Below are 24,592 nucleotides of genomic sequence, written 5' to 3'. Positions count from 1 at the left end.
GGTTTTCGGAAGCGTCGTCGAATCCAATTCTTGCGCAAACCAGATAAGCGGCCTTTTACGCGTGTATTTTCGCACACGCGTCGCGCGGCCAGAAATAGGGGTGCGCGTTTCGTTCTATCGCGGACAAGCAGATTTCCACGCGACAGATATCGGTCTCTTTTTGTCGATAAACGATCGCCCCGCGTGCCCCGTTATTTTCTTCTTCTTCCATCGTTTTTCATCCTTCTCTCCCGAAGTAACTCCCATTCGCCAGAATATTCTGGCATATCTGTGCTCTTTGGCTTAAGGCTTCGAAGCGATCCTACGTATCCTTCCGTGTGTACACCCCCGATCGTTCTTTATTTTTCTCGTTCGGCATATTTTTCTTCGATCTACTCCGCAGGCTGGCTCAGGGCGGCAAAGGGGACGATGGGTCGAGGGTGTACGAAAGGGGATTCGTCAGTTTATTTGCGTATTGCCTGGCGGCTGAGCATCGAGCCGTTCACGGAGCGAAGAACTCGAACGCTACGCTTATCGCCACTGAACCTTGCGTTAAATCTCCATCCCTCGAACCTTCTCTTCTCTGCGAAGATCGACCAGAGTTTCTCCGTTCGAGTGAAACGTTCATTAGATATCACACGCTATCAGATATCAAACGAGAGACGGTAGAGCGTAACTCTAACACTTAGAATTTGCGACATTACGTTCGGAAACACCGTCCAAGTTAATATAATTTCGCTTTAGAAAATAAAAAGAGAAAGAAAACGAGAGTATATAAAATAGACGAGGGGATGGATTTGGGATAAAAACACGCGAACGATTCGGTGCCGCTACCCCCGGTGGAAATCGGTCCATTCGAAACCGCGATAAGCCATGTCGCGTTCTTTCTCCACTTCCTCCTTTCTCGTTGTAGGGGCGGAGATTCGTGGGCTGAGCTCCCAGAGCGACCATCGATGGCCCTTAATCGAGCGATCCGCCGCCAAAGTGATTTTTATTTTCCACGAATCTTGATTTATACGGGAAGGCTTTTCGCCTCGACCCTGTGCGACACAACGGAAGAGTGGGCTGGCTGAAAAGGGAGAGAAAGAGAGATCGAAGACTGCAGTTTCACGCGCATACGCCGCCGTGCGGTTGCCTTCACGAGGGGTTACCCTACGCGTTATCTCTCCGTTACGCGTTGGCAGGCATATGGCTGGTCGGCTGCAGGGGGCGCAGAGGCGGCAAGCGACCGGGGGACCGGCTCATAATTTTCAGATTTATGTACAAATGTTTCTGGCGAAGCGGCCGAGCGGTCGCTTCCTTCTTCCTCTCTCTCTCTCTCTTTCTCGTGGGGAAGATATCTATCGTAAAGTTTCGCGGAATTGAAAAATGCTTTCGAGGCTTTCTCGCCTCCGAGTACACAGCCGAAGGGGCGAATGTCAGCCGACGACGGGGATGACGTATCGTCCACGAACGCGAACCACACAGCCGCCTATCTTTCCGGAATAAATGATTCCTCTCGCTAACACTCGTCTGTTTCTCCACGCTCCCCCAACTGCGACGGATTTATCTCGGGATTTCGCGACATTGACCTCGTTTGTAACTTTCGGAAAGCAGACCTCTGGTACAATTAAATTCCGTATCATATTTTACTGTAGCTCGATCGAAATTGAAACGTAGATTAAGAAACACCGAGAGAAACGTGTTTTAGAAGAGCGAGCAAGGATTAAGGGTTAAACAAGCATCAAAAGCGGACCACTCGCGCTATTTCTATTCGAGTCCCTTCTAAAATCGTGGCCACATGTTACGCCACACGCTACGCGTCTAACCTTGAGCTAACGAGCGGAGGGGCCGAGGCGAGTGGTGGTAGAAAAAGAGTCGCAAGAAGGAGATCATTCCCATTCGCAGTCAGCCATCCGACCAGCCCGACCAGTCGGTCCAAGTGGCGTGGAACGAGAATAAAAAGCGCTTAGAGCCGTATAAACAAACAATTATTCGTCGCAGCCAGTCGTTCGCACCTCGTTCCCCGACTCACGAGTCTGTCGGACAAACTCCAACAGGCATCGAGCGTGAAGTCATCGAGATTGTGAGTTCCTCCAGGCGACTGACAGCTTCTCTGTCCATCATGCGGTTTACTTTCTTCTCGCTTTTCGATTTTCACACTAAACCACGTGGTTCCTTTTTCGTAACGTGGTAGTGAATCGCTCGTCAGGCTCGCGTTTGCGAGGCGCTCCAAGGATCGAGTCGGGGCAGTCGTTCGTCTAAACGGTCGGTTATCTAGCCGGTCGATCGGCATTGTCTTCCCTCGGCAGCCCCGGAAGCCATTCGGAAGCGAAATAGAGTAGGAGAGAGAGAGAGAGAGAGGGAGAGAGAGAGAGAAAGACGGGGTTTCGAAGCGAGTGATCGCTGCGCGGTGCGGACCAGAGCACGATCGAGCAGAAGCGAGAGGCTGAGGAAACAATTTAGCTCGATCAACGTTTCTAGCCGGAATCTCAGGCGTCGTCGTCTAATTAAACCGCTGTCCTGCGCGGATATAAAGTCGGAGGTTATCACCGGCGCGCGGTATCTGATCCCCGGCCCCGGCTTAATCCGACTGTATTTCCAGCCGGAGCGTTTTAAGCGGCCGTCCAATACACACGCAGCCATGGACTCGCGTGTACGTATTTACGCGGACACGGGTGAGTATATGAAACGAATAGAAACTCGGGTAGTCTCATTTCCTGTCTGCGGGGGTCCCGCAGGGGATACATAATTAGCTGGTTCGCCCGTTCGTCGGAACGCCGACAAGACGGGGAAATGTAAGAAGACCTTTCGTCGAAGAGCGCTCGCCTTTTCCTCCTGCCCGAACACGCCGTTGCTCGTGTCGCTTATCGATTGCTCTCGGAAATTATCGTAAAACGGAAGCAAAAACCAGAGGGCGGCAAAGGCGAAGGAGGGGATGGTTGGCGATCGTCGAGCGTCTCGCGCATTGTTTATCGAATTTTCACCGGACGTCCCTCGAAATTGAAATTATTTTTCAAGGAGAGCGCGCGTAAATCCAGGCGTCGACACGGTTCGGTTCGTTTTCTTCCCTCCCGTAATTCCCCGGGCTGACAGCACCTCTCTCTCTCTCTTGCTCTCCCTTTGCTTCGTCAGTTAGGCCAGTTTGGCTTAGGATGAACTCGACCGCGAGAGTATTAAAGCCAGCTACAAGAAGACGTACAACGAGAAATTAATCTCAATCGTCGCTGGGCCTCGGCCCCGTCATTTATCACGACTCGTTACCGGGAACGAGCGGCCGGAATCCACGGATTGATATGAAGTTAGCAACGGTAGTCTGCGCCCGATTGTGTCGTGACTGCCGCTGAGATCTATTAGTCAAGCGGGGCCGAGTGGCGAAACGGAAAATGGAAGAAGAAACCTGCTGGCTGGAAGCGGAGCAGCGTGCGCCCCCCTGAGCATCCGACTCGAACAGACACGGAGAGAAAGCGAGAGAAACGTGTAGAGAGAAGGAAGAGCGAAATAGAAAGGGAAGGGAGGCGAAGGGGAATTGGAAACGGAGATAAAAGAGGCTGGAGCGTAAGGTCGATTTAGTGGGGGCGCCATGGGTGGGCTTTGTCGCGGCGAGGATTCGCGCACGGTATCGTTGTCATAAGTATGTACCCGGAAAGATCTTGTCCCGATGACAATGAACTCGCGTAAACGTCGCAATTAACGCGCTACCGACTGGGAAAGCTCCCTTTTTGTCGACGCAACGTGTCCCGCCCGACTTCATTCACTTTCGAAGGGCGCAGATCAAATCTGCATAAGTATGAGACTTGCCGTTTAACGAGTTTCCAAGGAGCGGATCCAGGCTCGTTTTTAATCGTAGCTGTGTCGAACATGTTAATTCGCTCGAGTCGACGAATACAGATAGAGATATCGGATGAGCGGAAAAAAAAGACTTTCATGTTTCGGAGGTTTATCTTTAGCACGATACAATCTTTCACTTCAATTCGAAACAAACGAGAATTTCAATTTTCAAACGTTAACGAGTGTCGCAAGGGCGCGATTTTGTGACTCGCCGCGAGCCGGACGCCTTATTCGCCGCCAGCGATTTGATCGACGAGCAGAAGAAAAGCTGGAATCTTAGGAATTCGATGATTGAATCAGTCTGAAGGCCCCCCGAATCCGAGTGGTCGCGCGCGGTTTGATAAATGCTGTCCGTCTGCCGATACGTCGGATAATATTTGCGAGCAGATCCGGTAGAAATCGAAAGGCAGGGGCGACTGGATCGAGTGTAATTCGATTCCTTCCCGGCCCTTTATACCGTTCGTCCGGAGAAGCAACGTTCTGACACTCGTCCCACAACTCGACCGATGCCTTCTCTCCATCTTCGAGCCAATCTCTGCCTTCGTCCCTCGTCACCGACCTCTATCTTGAATTATATTTCTCATATTTTCTCCTTCCACTATCTCCGGGGCCTGTAGCCACGTGAAAATACAAGAAAAAACGCGTTCCTGGAACGATTCTTTCTTCCTTCGCCAAAGGAAGTGCCATTGATTGTGAGGCGAAATTCGCGATATCTTTTCGGTAACACGATCGGCCAGCGACCTGGTTCCTTGGTAATTACCGAGCTAACACGAGGAAGGAGGAAAGGACGTAGAGAACCGAGATGAAATAAGGAATATCCTCGAAGGATGAAGGCTCGCCTTCGCAACACTCGTTACGAGAACGAACCCCTTTCGCCTCGGATGTCACGCCAGCGAGGGTGGCGTTTTCGAGATCGCGTACTTTGGATCTCGTTACCAAAATCCTCTCTTCTTCCTTGTTTATTATTTCGACTCGTGGAATTTTCAGAGACGAGTTTCGCGACAAACGACGAACGTTGAAGTAGAGGAGCCCGAGGCAACCGCCAGCATGGCTCATCCCCTTTCGGGCTACGATCGACGAGGCTGTAACACAATCGCGCCTCGGATTCCAGAGACGTAATTAAAATTACGACGGCATGGGTCAATCGTCGCGCGTTCCACTCGCAACGACGAAAAGCGAGCCGCTGACGGAAAGGAACGAGAGGACGGGCGAATATCGACGTTCGCGTGCATCGTTTATCGAAAAAGCCGTGGCGGCAGGGTCGCCAGCATACTTTCGCCAATTAGCCTGGCTCTTTGTCCTCTTAAAATTACAACTGTTCCCTGTCATTATCGGAACGCGCGTCACGCGTACACGATGCTTTTGATTTTTCGCCAAAGTAACAAAACGCGGACAAACAGCCCGACCGCGCGTTCAACGATTCCCGCCGAACGAGCCGAAAAAGCGTTGATTAAAAACGCCACCGGAATGCATGGAACACCGTTTTCAATCGCGGCAATGTGTACGAGCACCGGTGTCGCGAAAATGGTACGTCGAAATCGCGAACCAGCTCGATTCCAACATAACGATCCCGAATCGCAGGTCGCTTTCTTCGCGTTCGAAATACGCCTCTTAATGAACTCCAGCTGGGCAGGCAGCCCGTTCCTCGGCATCGGGGCAGGAATCCCCGCGGAGTTCGTCATTACCGAATCAAAATTAAAGGCAAAGATCTGGAGAAGGGTATCGTTCGTTCAGCTTATTAGTCGCATACGTACTGTACCACGCTAATGGATACGACGGGGATTGATACGGTTCAATCATCGGTAGAGGATATGGATGCGTCTAAAATAGCTGCTTCCGAAGCGAGGGGAGAGCTCGTATCGCCTTTGTAGCTCGTCTTCTCTATTATAGACCGAAGAGGTTTCGATCGATTTATCCGTTCCGTGTTTCAATAAGATTTACAATCTTCTGCCACAAAGTCTCATTGTCTGTGAATCTCGTGGGATCTCGTTAAAATTCACACTCGTACTCGTTCTAACTGACACGGTTGCAACGCCAACAAAAACATCTCGGATCATCTCGCGAGGTACAAAGACGCGGCGCAACTCTTCGCTTTCTGCGAAGTTCGCGGAACACGAAATTCAATAGGGCTGAAGCTACTGGTCCCGAGGAAAGGAAGACAGCGTTCGCTAATTATTCGCGACTAGAAGCAGAGATTGGCCGCACTCCGAAAGCCGTAGGCACGCCTAATGAAATCCATGATCTATTAAGGTGGCTGTGAGAGCGTCTAGGTGTCTACTCATGCGAAGCTAGATAAACGCGCGGCTAAACGCACATTTGCGTGCGTAAACGCGCATACAAACGCTCCATGGCCGGAACCGTGAAGACGCCGAGGCGACTGACGATGTACCTGCAATATTCGACTAATTAGAAATTTAATAACCCCGCTGCTCGGCTGTTGCAGCTTACGACGACGTCCCGGCAAATCAACTTCACCCTCTCTCCCACTCTCTCTCTCTCTCTCTCTCTCCCCTCCCACCCTTAATTTCAATGTTTTTTCTTTTCTTCGCCAACTCGTTCCTTTCCCTCGACCCTTTTCTCTCGACCGTAGTCGCTCGAACGAGGCTCCGCTATTCTTGTTCCCATCTGAATTTGCCGGACCGACGAGTAAACGGGGGCCAGGTCCAAACGGAGGCGGACCGAGATATCCATCGGTCGTCTTAATCGACTCGTATTACCAATTAAAATTTAATTATCCCCGAAATTAAGTCGTTACGATATCGAAGGCGCGCGAGCGCGGTCCGTCTATAATTCTGACGTTACTGTCGGCGATGATAGCGAAGGGATGATGGCTGGTTCTTGCGTGCTTCGCAACTCGTATCTCGTCGGGAAATCGACTTCTCCGCAAAATTTCGAAGTCTCGCAAAATTGGTCGTCGAACGAACCGCGGCGAGCGCGCCGTCGAGCGACGAGGTACCGCCGCGTATTTCGTAGTCGTCTTCTCGAAAGCATCTCCCGTGGAAAGGGAAACGATGGCTCGTCGACGGAAGAAGAAGAAAAGAGAAGGGAGAAAAAAGAAGGATATGGAGGGAGAACGAGGAGAGAAGGTGGGGATCCTCTCCTCCATTCCGCTTAACGCGGCCGTAACTTATCGCTCGTAGACGCACGGTATTTCTCTCCGGCTCTTTGAAAGCATTTTCTCATTAAAAAATTAAGGTTCGAGGGGTCGAGGAGGGAGGCGGCGGTCGGGGAACTGAGCGGGAGGATGTCGGGGGTGGATGGAGGTCTCGCGGGTTCGCGCGCGGAGCGGCAGCCGCCAGTGAAGAGGGCGGTTTGCGGCGGGGGACGGTCGGTGGTGGGTCGGTAAGTGCTCTGCGGCTCCCAGATGCGCCCAATATTATGTTTAATGATATTAACTTCTTACTTAATGGTCCGCGGTTCGATTCGAGGTGCGAAGAGACGCCCTCGGACCGCGCGGCCTACCCCGACCCATAAAAAGAACTATACCCGGGAGAATAATTTGCAAGACGAGGAAAGGAACGTCGGGATTCGGAGGAGGGGTAACGAAGAGGTGCGGCAGGAGGATCTAATCGTCCGGAAAACACCAATTTTCGACTACTTCGCGTGGCTCTTGGAAAATAAATTCGTAAATACACCCTCGATCTACACCCTTGGAAATAATTTCTTTCGGCGACCCGTTACTCCTCTCCCTTCTGTCGTCGCTGTCTCCGAGGACTCGCCTCCGTCTCGAGGTTCGGGGACGAAAGAAAATTTCGTTTGAAAATGTGCGCGCGGAGTGTTAAAGAGCGTATGGCCGGTTAATGTCAGTCACGGCATCCGGCCGCGAATCTTAACGATTCTCTCCCTACATACCGCGCGGCTCGATCCAAGAGGGTCGAACAATATAGAACCAAGATTAAAAGATTCGCGGTACCGAGGCGTAAAGACCGGCTGATGTAGCTTAACGAGCCTGGCGCTCGTAAAGACGAAAAAAACATTCGAGGAAACTGAAAAAAAGAAAATAAACGAGGGACACTTGGCACGGAAGTTTCGCGAGGCAGAAGTAACATCATCGCCCGCGTTAGTGACGCGATCGTTTCGCCATAGATTCGACAAGACGATTCGCTTTTGAATCGACGACGTAATACGAGAAACTCTCGACTCATCGGTCACGGCGTCCAAACGAAACGTGGAAAGAGGATACGCGCGGTTCGTTCTCCGTTACTACCTGCCACTCGGGCTCTGATGGAAATAAAAGGTCGGAGGGAAGCCGGTTTTACGCGAGAGCGTGCGATCCCTCGAGGCGATGTGCGACAGCTCCGCATAGAAAAAAAAGAAGCGAATCGATTAACAGCGATAATCGGATGGAACGCGCGGCCGACAGAGAGACCGGCACTTATCTTCCTACGCGGTCGACTCGAACCAAGACTAGAATAATTATTTAATTAATGGCCAGCGCACAGGCCGAGAGTCCACCTCCGCTTTAGCCGATTCGTCGTCATCCGCCGGAATCGATACTAAAACTTTTCCCTGTCTGTTTTGTTGTTTGCAGGCTCCGCGAGGAAAGAGGAGACGCCGAGAGAGCACTCGCGTTGGACCAAAAACCCAGGGATCTGAGCTCGCACAATGGTAAGATAAATACGCGCACGCTCGTTTACCGTAATTATAGTAATCGGCCGATAATACGGCGAATAACGCCGAGTCGTATTATGGGCCGAGCACCATTACGCGGACGATGAATCCTCCTTCTCCTGGCGACCGGCGATCCTCGTGATTCGAGGCCGTCGTTCCTTCGCCGTTCCGTCCAGTGGAGGAGGATGCTTTTGTACTTTCCTCTTCGATAAACAGCTTCGAATCGAACGTTTCTCTCGTGGAACGAAACGTTCGCGCGATTTCCACTTTGACTATGACGCGTACGAGATTCTTCTAATGGCAGAGAGCCTCGAAACGGAACATCCCTCCGCAACGGGGGTACTGGCCATCGCTCGAGGCCAGGACACGAGTTAACCGAGCGTGTCCGGATCGCGGAGGACCAGTCCCTTTTTCGATTTCTTTATTTCTCATCGCTGGCCCGGTCGAGCGTTTAGGCGGCCTGGAGAGATTAAGTCCGATATCGGGTTACGGGGCACCTCTCGGCTCCGCCTTTCTTCTGATTCTCCGTAATATTTTAATCCGTTCGATCGGACCTTTTATCCTGATGGCGAGTGTGCGCGGCCCTAGGCCCGGCCAGCGACAAACTGGACGTTTCGAGTTCGAATCCGATCGTGTTCAACCCGCGGACCCCACGGAACCTGCGGGCCTCGTTTCTTCGGGGATTTCGACGCGGACGTCGATCGTGCTTAATCGAGCGCGGCCTACCGCTGGCCGCGATCCTCGCCTCGAATCGAGACTTATTCGCTCGTCGACGAACCACACGGTTGTTCCACGATGCGGCCACGGTCGAACCACGAGCTGGCCCCGAGCGATGCGTCATTCAGCTTGGCGTCGCTGGCCAAACAGTATCTATCCACGTCAGGATTAAAATGCCGGGATATCAAATACAAGGGGAGCGGGTCAACCGTGGAAATTGGACGGTCTGTTTCTTCTCGTATAAGCGGAGGCAAATAATATCCATCAATCATTGTCGATCGAAGCATTCTATTCTTCGAAGAATCGTATAAGCGCGTACGAGATCGTTATCCAACGCGTAGACAGACGATAGATTCACGGAACGATCGTGTTAACAGGTTCCTCGAATGGTCACAGTCCCGTGCTGAACCTGTCGAAGACGGCGGGAAGCGGAAGCGTGGGCGAGCACTCCGGAAGCGAGGCAGAGGCGTCGCACCGTTCGCAAGACGACGAGGAGGAGGACGACAATCTGTCCGAGGACCTGGACGACGACAACGAGAAGGACGAAGGTGAGAGAGCGTGGCGTGGTCGGATTCGTCTCGTGGAAAATGCCGCGCGACCAACCGATCTCCTAAGCGTCGATCGATACGTCGACCAAGCCGATCGGTCGATCAATTAAAGCCAGGTAGAGCGTGACGGTGAATTTGACGTGTGCCGAAAGTCGAAACGATGTTGCCCGTTCCGCGCGGCACGCATACGTAAAATAATTATATCGAATGGACCGGACAGACCGCGTTTAAAGATGAGTTCCCTGGGACGACTGGTAGGTCAGACCCTCTCATCGATCATCTCGGGCCCGCCGCGGAACGACGTTCTCTGGGATTCGTCTTTCATCCGGCGTTCCGAACGAACCGAGGTCTCTCCTCAGCGGTTGTCAAAACTTGTCAGCCGTGCACGATGAAATTTTCACCGAGAGGCGTTTGGAATTTTACGCGCTGCACGTGTCTCGACTGCCACCTTTTTTCCTCCGTCTGTTTCCTTTGCCCTTTCTGCTTGTCATGCGTTCACGTCGAATCAGATCGCACTAGAGAGATGCATCTCGCGCAATTTTTCTTTTAGTCGATAGTTATATTTCTCGCAAGTCATTTACGAGCGTGATCAATGGCGAATAATTAAGCCTTCTGGATTGAATATTATCTTCGTTCTATGGTTTGAAAACTCATCGGATCTCGATATTACGGGAAAGAAATTTGAAAAAGTTTTAAGAAAAAATTGTACGGTTCCTTTACGATTCGAAGCTCTCCGAAAAACTGATATAAACGAGATTCACACTGGAACAGCATGAAAGAAGCACCACTGGTGGAGGGGCCCGTTGGTCGTTAGACTCGCATCTTCGGTATTTAGTTTCATTTTAATAATGAAAGATGGGTCCAGATAAAAATCTCGGTCCGTAGCTCGCGGTGCTATCTCGACTGTCCCGGCGCTTCGATGCACCGAAGCGTCATAATCGCGATGATTTCTAATCGATTTGCCGATTGTCTGCACGCCACGCGTTAATTGGATATTCCAATTAGAGCTCGCGAGTCTTCACCTCGGTTGACACAAACGGCAAAGAACGTCTTTCTTCCTTCCAATCTCTCGTCGTACCACCAATAAAAATACTACTGAGAAAAACTGGTAATAAAAAAGGGAATCGTGGAATCTTCCGCCCCCATCCACTCCGACAGGATATACATATGTCAAATTCCAAAAGAATATAAAACTAGCGGGACGCGATTAAAAGCGAGGCCAAGGACCCGGACCCAGAGACGAGAAACAGTAAATGTTCGGTTAGGCGGGTGGATTAGAGGGGAAAGGCTACAGGGTGGAATTAGCGGGCCCCTAAATTTCAGGAAAGACACGAGTTAGACGTATAAATTCTGGTGGTCGTGTACCGGAGGGGGCAGGAATCCGTGTCTCGCAGCGTGTCGTATACATCGGCTACATCCTACCTATGGTGCTCGCGGTGATCGAAGTAGAACCCCATCGAACGTCCGTGGGAGTGTACACGCCCGTGGAATGCAGTTCTGATTTAATGAGACGCGCCGCTATCTCGCTCTCGTTCCTGGAATCCGATCTACCGCGATTCGTTCGTTTCTTGGCCGACTTCCTGGAGATTTCGTCCGATTCCTTTTAACCCCTTCTTCCCGGCGAGATTCTCGCTAAGCGAGAAGAGCTCGCGAGTGCCGCGAGTCTCGCGAAATTTCTCGTCCTCCTCGCGTCGCGTCGGGCAATTCGATGGGGAAGACGTTGGCCCTTGGCCTTCGACGCAGATAATTGTAATGGGTTTCGAGAGAAGGAGACCGGAGCGCGGCGATGGAGCGACCATCGAGAAGAAATCGAGAGGAAAAAGGGTGAAGGAAGAAAGAAGGAGGGGGTGGAGGAGTGCGACGAAGGAGTGGAAGGTTTGTGCTATCAAAAGGTGCCGGCGGATCGGCACCGAAGGCAGCCGCGCGAGCATTAAATCGGCCAATGGCAATAAGTAACCGAATGCCGTGGCGTTGTAGGTGCGCGCTGATAATTAAAAGACGATACAATAAAGCACGTATCATTGGCCATAAAGCAGCCGGGGCTAAAGCCCACGGTGTGGGCCGTTGGAGCGCGCGGACCGGTCACTTAAGCTCGGAAGAACCCACGCAGACGTCTTGTCTCGCCACTCTCCGGACCTCTTCGGCAATAACCATAAGGCATCCTTTATTCCGGCGATCCCCGAGCCCCGGATCCTTCCACGGTGTCCAGAGCCACGGTTCCTTTCGTTCCAACGACGAAAACCATGCTTCCAGGCTAATCGTCGATAGAGAGAGAATAACGAGGCTACTCCCGCCTCTTAGCCGGAGAACGACGAGTCGCGATCTCGAGTAGAAAGCAGAAAAAGAGTAGCAGAAAGAAAGAAGTGCGTTCGAGCAGGAACTTTATTCCAGGGACCGCGCGTCCTTCGTGGAATCTCGAGAGTTTTCCATCGAAATTCCCTTACCCGCGGCGCGATACCGGAGGATAAATCGCGCGGCTGGAAACGAACGACAATTCGGTGTGTTCGTCCTGGTTCCCCCACGGTGCCGTACACATCGGATCGGCTAATCGGTCGGCCAAGTGCCGTTTTAATTCGCGAATTTAATTCGTCCGCGATGACGTTAAATCAGAGACGTGGCGAAGGGTAACAAGTAGTCGTCGCGGGATTACGGCTTTGGAACACGCACGCGTTGTAAGTCTCCTCGAGAGAGCGGCCGGCGCGAGACCTCCCTCGAACGTTGTTCCACGATCCTTCGGCGAAATTTATCGGCGACGCGTCTCGTATACGCGCGCTCACGCCGAACAAAAAGTCGCGAAGAGACGGCCTAATAGGCGAGTTCTCGTTGCCGCTCGTTCGCGTGTCCGATTATTATATGCGCATTTCCTCTACACTGATCGCGTTTTCTACGTTCTTCGCAGCGGATCGGCTCGTAAACGATCGAGGGCGATTTAATTGCTTTGAAAGCGCGATGCAAGTGCTTGGTAAGAAAATCCTATGCGAATCGGCACAATGTTGATCGAATCGAAGAATCTTACACGTATGTGGGTAATTTTTTCAGATCTGTCGGACGTGCCGGAGAACCTGCCGCTTCCCGCGCCGGGATCCGAGAGTCCTCAGGCTCTGAATTATTCCCAGATCGCCTCCGCGGCGGTGGCCGTTTCACAGGGAGGCCAGGATCCCTCGGTCTCGAGTACGGAGACCCTGCTCAGGAATATCCAGGGCCTGCTCAAGGTCGCGGCCGACAACGCGAGGCAGCAGGAGAGGCAAATCAACTACGAGAAAGGTCAGTGGCATGGCTTTCTTAACGCGTCTCTAGCCGAGGCCGCAATTTCATTATCTGCCAGCTCTCGCGAAGCCGCATTAAGAGACATTAGTCTCTTCACCGACCCTTCCAGCCCATTTTCCTTTCTTTCTTCCTCCCCTCCTTTCTTCCCTTCTTTGCCCATCGCTCACTCCTTCTACTTCTGTTGACTCCTCTACTTCTGTAATTTGTTCGGCGTTCGACTGTCACGGCACAGCATCGCCCGTGACATCCGGCGCTGAAACTCCACGAGATGGATCCGAACACCAGCTTCGCGGTGTCGACGACTAATTTCAGGGTAATAACGCGTTACTCTCGCCAGCCATTAAGGTTTAAGGATCCACGGAAAGAGTAGCAATTTAGGCGCCGTTCGAGTGCTGTAATTTCGCCTAGCTCTGTCTCGAGTATGTCGTTACCGTTTGGTTCTCGTACCATTTCCGATGGAACGTGTTATTTTAAGGTAATCCGAATACCTGCTTATCGCAATTTTTATTGAAAACCTCGCCGAGAATTTAGTCGCCGTTTAGCGTTTGTATATCTCGTGGAAAAAATCTCCAATCTTCGCAGAGACGATCTATCTCGAACGCGAAATAAGGCTGACTCGCAAAAATCAGTCCGCGTAAAGAAACGTTTACTCGTTGAGATATCGTCGTTGTATCCATGGCGGATAAGCGACGCGTGTCTTAAGTAGATAACGGCCGAACCGAGGTAACGCGATTAACAAGGCCCTGCGAACCGTGGACTCGCGTCGTGTACCTCGCCTTCGTTCTCATTAAGCGCGTGATAGATCGACTCGTGTTATTATTATTAGCGTCCGACATGCAGCGTCTTGAGACCTGGAAACATCCGAGGAAGAGGTGTAAAGAGAAGAGAGAGATCACACGATCGGATGAAGACGACGAAGTGTTTAAGTCACTCGTCGACGACGACCCTAGCGTTTCTGTGAAGATCGTCCGGCACTTTGTTAAAGATCGATCGATCGATCGATCGGACTTTCTTCTCCAGGCGGCATAATCGCGTGCCTAAGAGGATTCGTGTTTCGACGTCCCGGCGTCGATGCTCGCCATTTGCTAATCGCAATCAAAGACGCGTAATCGTTGTACGATCGCCATAGAATAAGAAGGAAAGTGGAACATCCTGTCGAACGAGTTCTTTGTACGCGAGTATTTTATATACTACGAGTACGTAGCGTAAGAAAATTCTAATAGAAATACACGGTGATGTCGAACGCGTAGTATAATCCTTTCTTGGCCCAGTTCTCGAGGACCACGTGTTCGCTCGCATTCACTCTGCGTCGACCTCTTCCTCGCCGAAGCAAGGACACGCGACTCTTAATATATTCCAGCCGAAACGTAAAGCCGGCCTTTAATTGCCCATTAACGGCGGTATAAAGTGTCGTTTCCACGGTCGTCGAGTAACGCGTGTTCACAGCGCTTAACGACGTCGAAGCCGGACGCGGCGAGTCCCGGACCGCGCTCTCGTACCCTACGTTTTTCCTCGCAGCGAAGAAGAAAAGTGGCATTCTTTCGGGCACGGTAGGTTCCCTGAGCGCGGTATCTCTCAGCGGCGATCGCCACGAGGAGACCGTCCTTTGTTTCGCGACCGGTCCAGCGGCCGATTAAGCCGGGAGTTTAACGCGAGAGGACGTTCCGCGTCTCGAAGCCGACGCGTGTCCAGCGACGAGTTCATCTTCCATGCCGCGCGACGTCCAAGTCGGCTTAGCGCGGATTCCTCGTGTCCACGAATGTTCGCCGAGAGACGAGCACCAAACGAAGGGGCGAACGTAGAGGAGCTTTCGTTTGCGAGTCGATCAAGTCGATAAAGAATCGAGGAGAGAAAGAAGAAGATCGCTGGATAAAAGGACCGACTCGAGACGCGGATACGCGTCAAGAGAATGAAGACGAGATCGTAGGAGGAAGAGAGGAGGGCATGAATTGAGAGCAGATCGACGAAAATGCGTAGCCTGGAGGACGAGGGCCGAGAAGAGGGTGTAAGAGGGCCGATTTAATACTCGAACGAACCAGCAGCTCGTTTTACACCAGATGGTTTTACATACGGCCGCTATCGTGTTACCGAGCTTCTCCGTATGGCTGCATTGGCCGCTTCGACCGGGTCCCCTAATACGCGCGGACGCGCAAACACGAGCGAAATCCTCGGAGCGGCGCAGTGATCGACGCTCTCCTTTGGAGAACCGGACTCGATCTTGCGTTTCTTTGGAGAACGAGCACGGAACGACCAGGGAAACCGAGCGGATTTTCGAGAAGGAACGCGGGGTGGTATCCTAAACTTCGTTAAGTCCACCACGAACGCACGAGTAGGTTCCCTCGATGAAAAAGGAAAGATTAATGTAAAAGTGGCTGAAAGATAGAAAGAGAGAACTCACGGTCTCGTTCGGTCGGTAAGTTACACGATGCACGGGAGAACAATATGAGCTCGCCGGATGCTGGCGAGCAACGTAGGTGCTCGCTATCTTCGATGCTCACCGAGATAAGGGTACGAGGGGAAGCCACGGCGGGAGCGCAAAGATTGTGCGCGCCTCTTCTTCGTGTCCACCGCACGGGTCCGCACACACAAAGGTATACGTGGACGTGCACGTGGATAAAGAAAGGAGAGAGAGTCCGTGGCGGGCCGGTTGCTTAAGGCCCGCCGAGAGAGCGGAATAGAAAGAGGGGATTGAGTTGTAGCCGCGAGTGGAGGATCTTATGTAGATTCCTTGTAGATCGTGCACCCGATTCGATCGCGATCGGCTACCCGGTACCGGGTTAATTAAAATTGTACGGGCCGGACGTCTTTCTTTCTCGCTGCCTCTCCTTTCTGCCTCGCGTTCGCGGCCTTTCCATCCTCTCTCCCCTGTTCTCTCCTCCTTTGTGTCTCTCCCCGTGCCACCGTCTTCTCTGCTCACTGCCTCCCTGTTCTCCAGTGTCGCGTCGCCTCCCCTCGCCCCCGGCCGCCTTTTCATCTTCCTTTTTCCTTGGCCGTTTCGTTCGAGCCAGCACGCTGGCTGCACCGGCCGGCGGCGCATCCTACCTACCGTAAGCTCCTTCGATTTTTGGCCGCCGCCTGGGAGGCTGCTTACGTGAAATCCTATTACCGCGAGCCACGCCGCGCGACAGCGCAACGACTCTCTCTCTGTCTATCGTCTTCTTATTTTGCTTTTGCTTCTCTTCCCTCTCATGACCTCTGTGCACGAGCCTGGTGCAAGCGGACCAGGATGCAAAGAATCTGTGTACCGAGCTACATTCTTGTAATAAAGGATGTGTTTTAATGCTGCTTCTGGCGTTACGTTGACGTTACGAATAATAATACGTACGTTACGATAGATCGTACACTTAGAAGTGGTCAGGTTAGTTCGCTGCTACCCTAAATTCGAATACGCTGGTCGAGATCGAGATCGACAATTTGTACTATATCTTCCAGCGTGGTCACGATCTAAACACAGATGTAATGCCGCAGGAGGGTGAACTGGACCCGAGCACGGGATACCCGAAAAACGTGTAGGACTGCGAGCTATCGAGTCCGGTACCACTGGTCCCGTTCCTTTACCTACTATAAATAGGGAAAGAGAGAAGGGAACGCGAACAGGGAACAGCAAAACGAAGAAGAGCTGGAAGGAATTACGATTCCGTTGGTTTCCTTAGCTCTTGTTCTATCGTCCCGTTCCCCGTTCGATTCGTTGCTCCCATTCGCGAGAGCCGAATCGGCGCAGTCCCGAGGATCATTAAACGTCCGCAACCACTTGCAGGCTACCTTAAAGATCGTTTCAGGGTCGAAGGTCGCGGGACTGCGAGCGCGCGAACAACCGGCCGCGTCGATTATTATGCTTATTAAGGTGGAAAGTAATAAATTACAGCTGGCTAATAGCGGGTATCGTGAGAAGCGACGGGAGATGGGGGGAGGAAACGGTCGAAGAAGCTTCTCGATCCCCGTGTACCGTTCAGATCGATTCGTCGAGGAACTTCTTCGGCCACTGAAAATAAAACCGATCGGCCGTTGTCTGTTGGTCGGTGTCTGGACCGCGCGACCAGTCGCCGGGGGAGGACGTTTCCAAGGCAATAAAGCTGTTCCATTCTTAATTAAATCCGAGACCACGCGAACGAGCTAATTAAAGCAAACATCCGACGCGATAAAGTTCGAACGTTGGCCCGAGGTCTCGAACGACATCCTGGAATAGGGAGAATCAACGAATCGTAAAAAGAGCTAGTTGACAAGTTTAACCACTCTTGTTTCACGTAGGTTTCCAATACGCTTTTCCTGCTAGTATCGGTGTCTAATTTGAAGCCTGGCAGGCGAACGAGATGGGAAAAGGCAGAAAACCGTTGCTGGTATCGATCTGCGGCGATGCCTACACGGCCACGGAAATATCCGTGCTCTTGGGGGCAGAAAAGCGAGGGGTGGGCAGCCGATTGCTTCGCGAACGACGTATACACAGAAACGAGTGGGAAAAAAACGAGCGTGCCATCGATACACGTGTGCGTACATAGTTTGCGCGATAATGGCCGCTCCGCCAGCCGATAGAGAGATAGCGTTGCTTTGGCTCGCGCGCGCGACCCAAGGGGGCGGAGGGTCGTTCGCTGCCAGGGCTAAACGTAAATCAATCAGACTGCGTTCAAACGAGAAGCAACTGGTCGAAGGTCTCGAATGTTTGCAACGAAAGGTACGACTGCACGTTGCTTGCGTGTGCCATGCTGATTTATCGCGAAATCAATGTGACTGTGAAGGAAAATGTACAAGGTAAATTGAATGCATATTTCGCGTCGTATAGAAACAAACGACTAAAAGTACTGTAGTTGCCACAAAAAATGGTTGGATAAACTTCAGGATATGCATATCGTAATAATTTTTCTTCGCTCGCCTCTGAGAAACAAAGGCGAAATAGCGTACATGCCTCTTTGTCGTGGAAGTACCAAATCGCAGCAGCGGTCTCGATAATGTGTCCCGGTATCGAACTCGAGGAATTTTCATAACGAGCAGCAGCAGCAGCAACAGCAGCAAGCCGGCTGGAAGAAAAAGGGCGCCTTTAATGGGACACGTTGGCGCCCGGGTCAGGGTGGCCCCGTTGTTACTCGTTAATTCGAGCCGCGACCGAGAGAGCACGCACACCAGCGATCCGGTGGCCAGGTCCGGCTATTCTCGCGCGAATCCGTGGAAAGCGCAAACGAGCGTGATCCCGAGGTATGCGCTTCGTGCCGAGGAACCGACGAAGAGCTCCACCCTTTTGTCCTTCTCCCTTCACCGTGGTTCCCTACCAAACCGGGCAGAAAAGTAGGAATAAAAACGCGAAACAATACGATGTCGCAGCAGCGTGGTCGTTGTCGGTTCCCACCTCGAGCTCCGGAGGTTCGCCTGGTCTGGAGAACGCGGCCGATTGTCAATTAGAGAAACCACAAGGGCTCGGTTTTAGCATAAGCCACCGGCCAAAAGGGGCTAGGATAAGGTGGGCTATAGACGCACGCATCGTGAGCGCGTTTCTTTCCTCGACTTTCTTCTCCTTTCGGGGGCAAGGCATCGGTGCATCGATAAAAAGAGACAATAAGATACGGAGAATCGGAAGAAAAAAGGATGCTGGTGAACGGTGGAGAGTAGGCAGGCAGCGTGCGAGCGAAACAAGGGGGAAAGAATTTAAGAGAGAGGGTCCGCTGGTGTTAAGGAAGCTAATAAATTATCCTTAACGCGGCGACAACTGGTTGATTATATATTTAACAATAAAAGGAGTCACGAACTTGAGATAGAGTCCAGCTCGCTGGCCTCGTGGAATACGTCGAACGTTGATTCGGACTGATTCGATATTTGGTATCGATCTGGAGGACTTTCACAAATTACAAAATCTAGAACTTTCTAAAGAACATACGCTATACCGATTGTAATGGACGACGTTGTTCAAACGCAAACGAACGAGGATGAATCGACAGAGAGATATCCGAAGGCGTATGTATCATTTCCTAGAAAAAGCCTCGACAAGAGTAGGAGGAAAACTACGGTACGCGACGATAAACCGTGGTGCGCACGTCGCTTAAATCTTGGATTTAACGATCCCTGGGCATCGATCCTGCCGCTCGATCGTCACCGATCGTTGTCGCTTTGGAATTAAGCGACAAAACGGACATTGGCGACTAACGATCCCGCGCGCGATTTCCCGGCTGGAGAGGAGGTGAGACACTCGCATCCAGCACGATTATAAAAGCGGAAATTTACGAGCCTCTCGAAGCCCACGGGAGGAGATCTCGCGGATTCTTTTCCGTCCCTATCTCTTCTCACAGACTCTGTCCGGGACTTTGTTGCGTCGCAGATTTTATCGTCGCCGCCGTTTTAAGTGTCTCCCGTGAGACTTTGTTGCCGAGGTCTTTCCTCTCGCGACCTTCGGCCGATTACCGATCGCCGGCTCGATCGTTCGTCCGTCTTCTTTACGCGTACCTGCAGTACCGGATTGTACGCTTCACTCGATGTTAAACACGATATTTTTACGGTTAGAGGAAGACCCAAGCGGTAATTTTGAATTAGAAGATGTTTGAAAATGAAACCTTATAAATAACTGTTAATTTGACGGTTGATGATTGGAATTGAAAGTCGAATTCAATTTTGATCGGATTTCTCATCGAACGCGTCAGAGCGAGGCGAACGAAGCGACAGAGACAAAGGAGAGAAACGGCCTCACTCGAAAGAAAGGTGGAAAGAAACTTGACCTACCGCAGTTTTAACTACCGTTCAATTATACAGTTTGCTTTCGGTTGGGTCGTCGCACGGGTCGAATAAAGCGTGTAATTTACCGGCAATAAAAGAGCAGTGGTAACGGCCACGCGAGAGAGTTGGTCGCGACGCGCATGAACGAAAGAGGGAGAAGTCGCGTCGTTAACGACGCCGTTTACTGCCGCGAGCAACGAATATTTTGTTGCGTCTCTCTGGTCCGCCAACGTGGAATCGACGACGGCACGCGGCTTCGTGGCTCTCTCGCGGAGCCTTCTCTCCTTTTCCCTCTCCTCGCGACTCCCCTTGACTCATGACCGGGCCCATCCGCGATAAAGAGGAAAAGGAGGAACGAACGAGTCGGTACGCGACAGAATCCCGTTCCGAAAGTGTCATCGTGCCCCGGCGAGAGATTCTCGCCAACGGCGTAAAAGCACCGCGATAATTGGCCCTTAAAGCACGCCCCTCGCGGCTTAATGCATATAATCGCGCGCATTATGCGCCTGCGACTCCATCCTCTCGACCCGCGAGACGAGTCTGGCTAATTTTCTCGCGTGACGTAACCGCCCGATTAGACCGTAGAGGAGGCGCGAACCTGCGCGTTGGGTAAATAAGGAAAGCGTGACGACAAGAGTTGTCGTTTCTTTCGTTCTCCAAGAATCGCCGCGAGACGCGAACATCGCGGTGGGCAGGTGTTCCAGGTGTCTTCCACCGTACTCCTAAACCCTGAGGCGACAACGCAATTCCACTTGCATATATATACGTACGTCGTGTTCAGCGATTGTCACGATCGAGAAGATAACGTCGATAATACGTAATCGATGATGTCCAGTACTTGCTTATTCGCGTTTTATTTACGGCTACATATATAGCGAGTAAAAGTTTCAAAGAAAACGATGAACATTTATCGATATCGGGATTTGTCTGCGCGATGCGACGGCGGTAGTTGAAGACATAAAATCGGCAGGCGGTTATTAGCGCAACGCGATAACGACGGGATGGTGAACGTACGACAAGATGAAGATACCGAGTTACGTCGCATTCGTTAGAGCGATTCTTAATTACGGTTGTCTCGAGTGACATACAGGACGGAGAAAGAGAGGCAGCTGGCTCGGTAGCGCGATTTTACAACTCGTGCTGTTTCCGGTGCACGCGATACGCTTTGCCTTCGCATAAATTGCCGGCTATGGAGCACCGGGTACAGTGTCGCGAGTCGACAAGCCTCTAGGAATCGCGAGACAGCGGATACCAATTCTTCTACCTGTGGGATCGACACAGAGAACGATGGTACCGAGCAGAGGGATAAGAAACGGAAGAAGAAGGATCGACCGTTAAGAAGCTAGCCACAGGTCGGCAGAGGTTATTCGATAAATGCCGCGGGATTCTCGGCCGGTGAACGTTTTACGATCGGCAACCATTAATGTCTCGTGCTGTGCACGGGCGGTCTAGCATGCACGCACGTACAGTCGGACAGACACTCGTAATAACGATAAAGATCCAGCGGCACGTCGCGTCAGTCTCGCTAGAACGAGGGGAGAAAGGGGGGTCCGCGGTGGATTACGTATGCAGTTCGGTTCAACGACTGAGCGAGATCGATTCGCGCTCGTGACCGGCAAAATTTGGCGACCGTTGGATATCGAAGCAAAAACCTTTCGCGATGTTACATGATTCATCCTTAGATTCGTTGACGATTTTGTTTGAAAGACCTTTTCGCCTCTTTCGATTACGAAGAGATTGATTTCGCACATCTATTTCAACAATGACACGAGTGAAACAAGCTGTTCAAGGCAGTTATGTACCAAACACATAATCTTGGCGAACAGAATGGAACCGAAGAGACAGCGATCGCATATGATTTTTGTAATTATTCGTTCTTAGTCGATGAAATTTCCATTTCATTTTTATCTTCCAACGAAGAACCGAATTACTTCGATTCGTGACACTTTTGAAACATACGTGCGATTTGATTTCCTGTGTTCTTCGAAATTGAAATCCGTTCACGGGGGAAAAGTAAAGACCGACGAAGATGGAAAAAGTCGAAGGCCGCGATATCGTAGCAGCGGCGGTTTCTAAGCGACGGCTGTGCAATAACTCGGCAAGATATACCGGAGAGTCTGTTCCCGAAGGAAGGAAGGATTATCTTGAAACGCGAAAACGCTCTTCGCCGTATCTCCGGCCGAGTTCGTGCGACGAACACGGCCACCGTAGTCCCGCGTCCTCGATTGCCGACCAAGATATCGAAACTATTCACCTACGATCGACCGCGACTTAGGACCGCGTTCCTTCTGCCCTGGTATCCTCGTTCGATTGTCTCGGTGGTTATCAGGCTGAGAAAAGGACAGGGAACGTGGCTAGATTAGAGATTCCTTCGGAATTGACTGGCTCGTTGTTGGCGCGAAAAGTATTAGTTAAGGAAACGAGGAGAGTTCGCTTTTGCTTCGGATCGATAATAGGAACACGATCGTATGTTTACGTGGGTCATTGTGTACTCTAAAACGACGATGCTCGCGAATGTTTGATACCATAATTATACCAACAGAAAGGGGAGTTGCCTTGGAATGGGAAAGCATCGGGAAGAACACATGCAACAATATTTGCTATGACTGGAAGATAAGTCATTTCGATCGATCGCGCAAACTGTACCTATGGCGCCACGAATACTGTCACATCTGTAAACTCGCCGATACAATTACGCGTTACTCCCGTTGTTATTTCTTCACTTAAGTTACGGCTAGAATGGATACGTATTCGCACGAAGTGGCGTTTTAACGGAACATCCGAAGATCGAAATGCATATAAGAATCTAGAGATACGTATTTGATTGCCTTGACGTATCGAGTTTGTCGAAACACGCTTCCACTGTAACTAGATGATCCTGCTACTACGTAGCAGCAGTTACAAGTTGCATATTTGGCGAATCTTTGTAGAACACTTTCGAAGTTCGAATAGATTACAAACGTAAAAAAGAAAAGATTGTCGGAATTTGAGAATGTCGAGAGCGCCGATCAACGATGGAGAAGAAGTTGGATAATCCGTTGAACACGGCTTTTCGGCGAAGAAACCCGACTCCCGGCGCAAACGGCAGTAGTTTTAGTGCGCGAGCACGACTAGCTGCGATTTAATCCTATTTTCGTTAGATCCGTTAATGGTTAATGGGAGGCAAAGTGGTCAGCGGCCGGAACAAGGCCTAAGTCCGTCTTAAATCCTGTAGGAGGGAAACCCTTGTAGCCCTTAGCCGAGGATCGTAATCCGTGCAGGATAACTATTGGCCTCTCGTCGTCTTACGATCTAGCAAAGTCGCGAAACGCCTCGCGTTACCCTCCTATTCTATCTTGATCGATCCAAGGATCGTGGTTCCGCGATTCGATAATAACGGGTAACTTTTTAACTTCATCGTCGCGGTGGGAGTCTCGGAGAAGAACGTGTTTCCGCTCGTGAACGTCACAGACAATTGAAGTGCCGCGCGGAGACGTTATGCCCGCGGGAAAGGACAAACTTGCGAATATATACGGCAGAACGATCGTTACGCGTTTATAATATGCAAGGGTGGAAACAATAATATCGGTGTTTCGGCAGGGCCTTCTTTCCAGGAGGGGAGACCATTGCGCGTGCAAATAAAGCAAATCGCGGGATTAATCGACATTCGAGTTAAGAAATTTGTGAAATTCGGAAACGACGAAAATCCGATTTCTCCGTGTAATAATCGAGAAAGCTATCTTCTCCGAAGAAAGAACAAGCCGCGTTCGCGAAATTTTCGGAAAATTGGGCAGAAAGGGAATAAGAGAATACCAGAGTCGAGCTTCCGATCCTCGGATTTGCAAATTAGCAAAACAATCTACAGGTCTAATCTACGATTCCCAATGGCGGCTTATTATCACCAGGCCCGTGATCCGTCGAAATGAAATTCGTAAACGCCTGTCAATCTCGCACTGGCGATAGCAGAAGAAGACGAAGATGAGCGGTGGTTAGGCGAATCCGCGAGACGATCAAGTACGTTGCGTGGGCGTAGGCGTAGGTCGAAGGCCGCGATATATCGATGGACGCGTGTCGGAGGGCGGCAGGGCGTAACACGAAAGCTACATTATACTATTCAAACGATTGCAGGGCACGGCGCACGGCTAAGTTGACATTGTTGTTTCTGAGGGTGGCCTGAGGCCCTGCGAATATCTTAGCGTCGTGCAGAAGCTATACCGTGCGTACACGTCGTCGTACAAGCCCTCGGGGGATGTGAACGCTACACCACCACCGCCACCGCCACCGCCACCGCCGCCTCCCGTCTTCCCGCCAACCATATACTAATCAATAACCATGAATCGCTCCGGGAACAGTGGCATGCACGTTCCGTTGCACCGTTATTGTTGCCGAGCCAGAGTGCTCGAGCTACCGTGAATATTATTATCGCCGATGATCCTTCGTCTAAACTCGCTTTCGCGAAGCGATAGTCCGCGGTGATACTCGCCCCTCCGACGATTCGTCCGAGTCTTAACGAGGCGAGTCGCGCGACAGCTGCGCCGACTCGCGGCTCGAAACATCGCCGACTCGAATCTGAAACGATCCGCGATAACGAAACTCATTCGAGCCTCTTCGAGACACCCTGAACGATCGCAGATAGCGAGAAGGAAAACCGATATGGAAGGAGAGAAGGTGAACGGTTTGGCGAAGGCAGAGTTTCGATCGGCGAGGTACGACGAAGGCAAGCAAGACCGCATTCGATAGATTCGTCCGTCCGAGTAACAAGCAGCGCGTAATTCACAGTTTATGGAGCGACTCGCGATTAGGGAACGTCTAATTGACGCGGGAACGACGACTGAGAAGCGCACCCCTCTTGCAAAGGGCGACTTTTCTTACGTGGCAGTTGTTCATCGCGGCCAACGTTAATCCCTGAAATTTTAATGGCCACGAGTTCGCGGTCGAATTTCAATAAGCTCGAACCCCATGCCGCGTACCCTCCGCGCCGCCTTCGA

General features: G+C 51.4%; 1 protein-coding gene across 4 annotated transcripts in view; it reads left to right on the top strand.

The window, feature by feature from the left end:
* Positions 1 to 24,592, top strand: part of LOC126867512 (dachshund homolog 2) — a 143,622-nt gene that overhangs the window by 81,586 nt on the left and 37,444 nt on the right. For all 4 annotated transcript variants that reach the window (XM_050622055.1, XM_050622054.1, XM_050622050.1 and 1 more), the window contains 3 exons: positions 8,321 to 8,397; positions 9,495 to 9,665; positions 12,705 to 12,929. In XM_050622055.1, coding sequence (XP_050478012.1) covers positions 8,321 to 8,397; positions 9,495 to 9,665; positions 12,705 to 12,929 — 473 coding nt within the window. The remainder of the gene's footprint in view (positions 1 to 8,320; positions 8,398 to 9,494; positions 9,666 to 12,704; positions 12,930 to 24,592) is intronic.

Source organism: Bombus huntii, chromosome 7, assembly GCF_024542735.1.
Source record: "Bombus huntii isolate Logan2020A chromosome 7, iyBomHunt1.1, whole genome shotgun sequence".
NCBI classification, from domain to species: domain Eukaryota; kingdom Metazoa; phylum Arthropoda; class Insecta; order Hymenoptera; family Apidae; genus Bombus; species Bombus huntii.
Note: the sequence above shows the minus strand (reverse complement) of the source record. Positions and strands in the feature narration are given on the sequence as shown.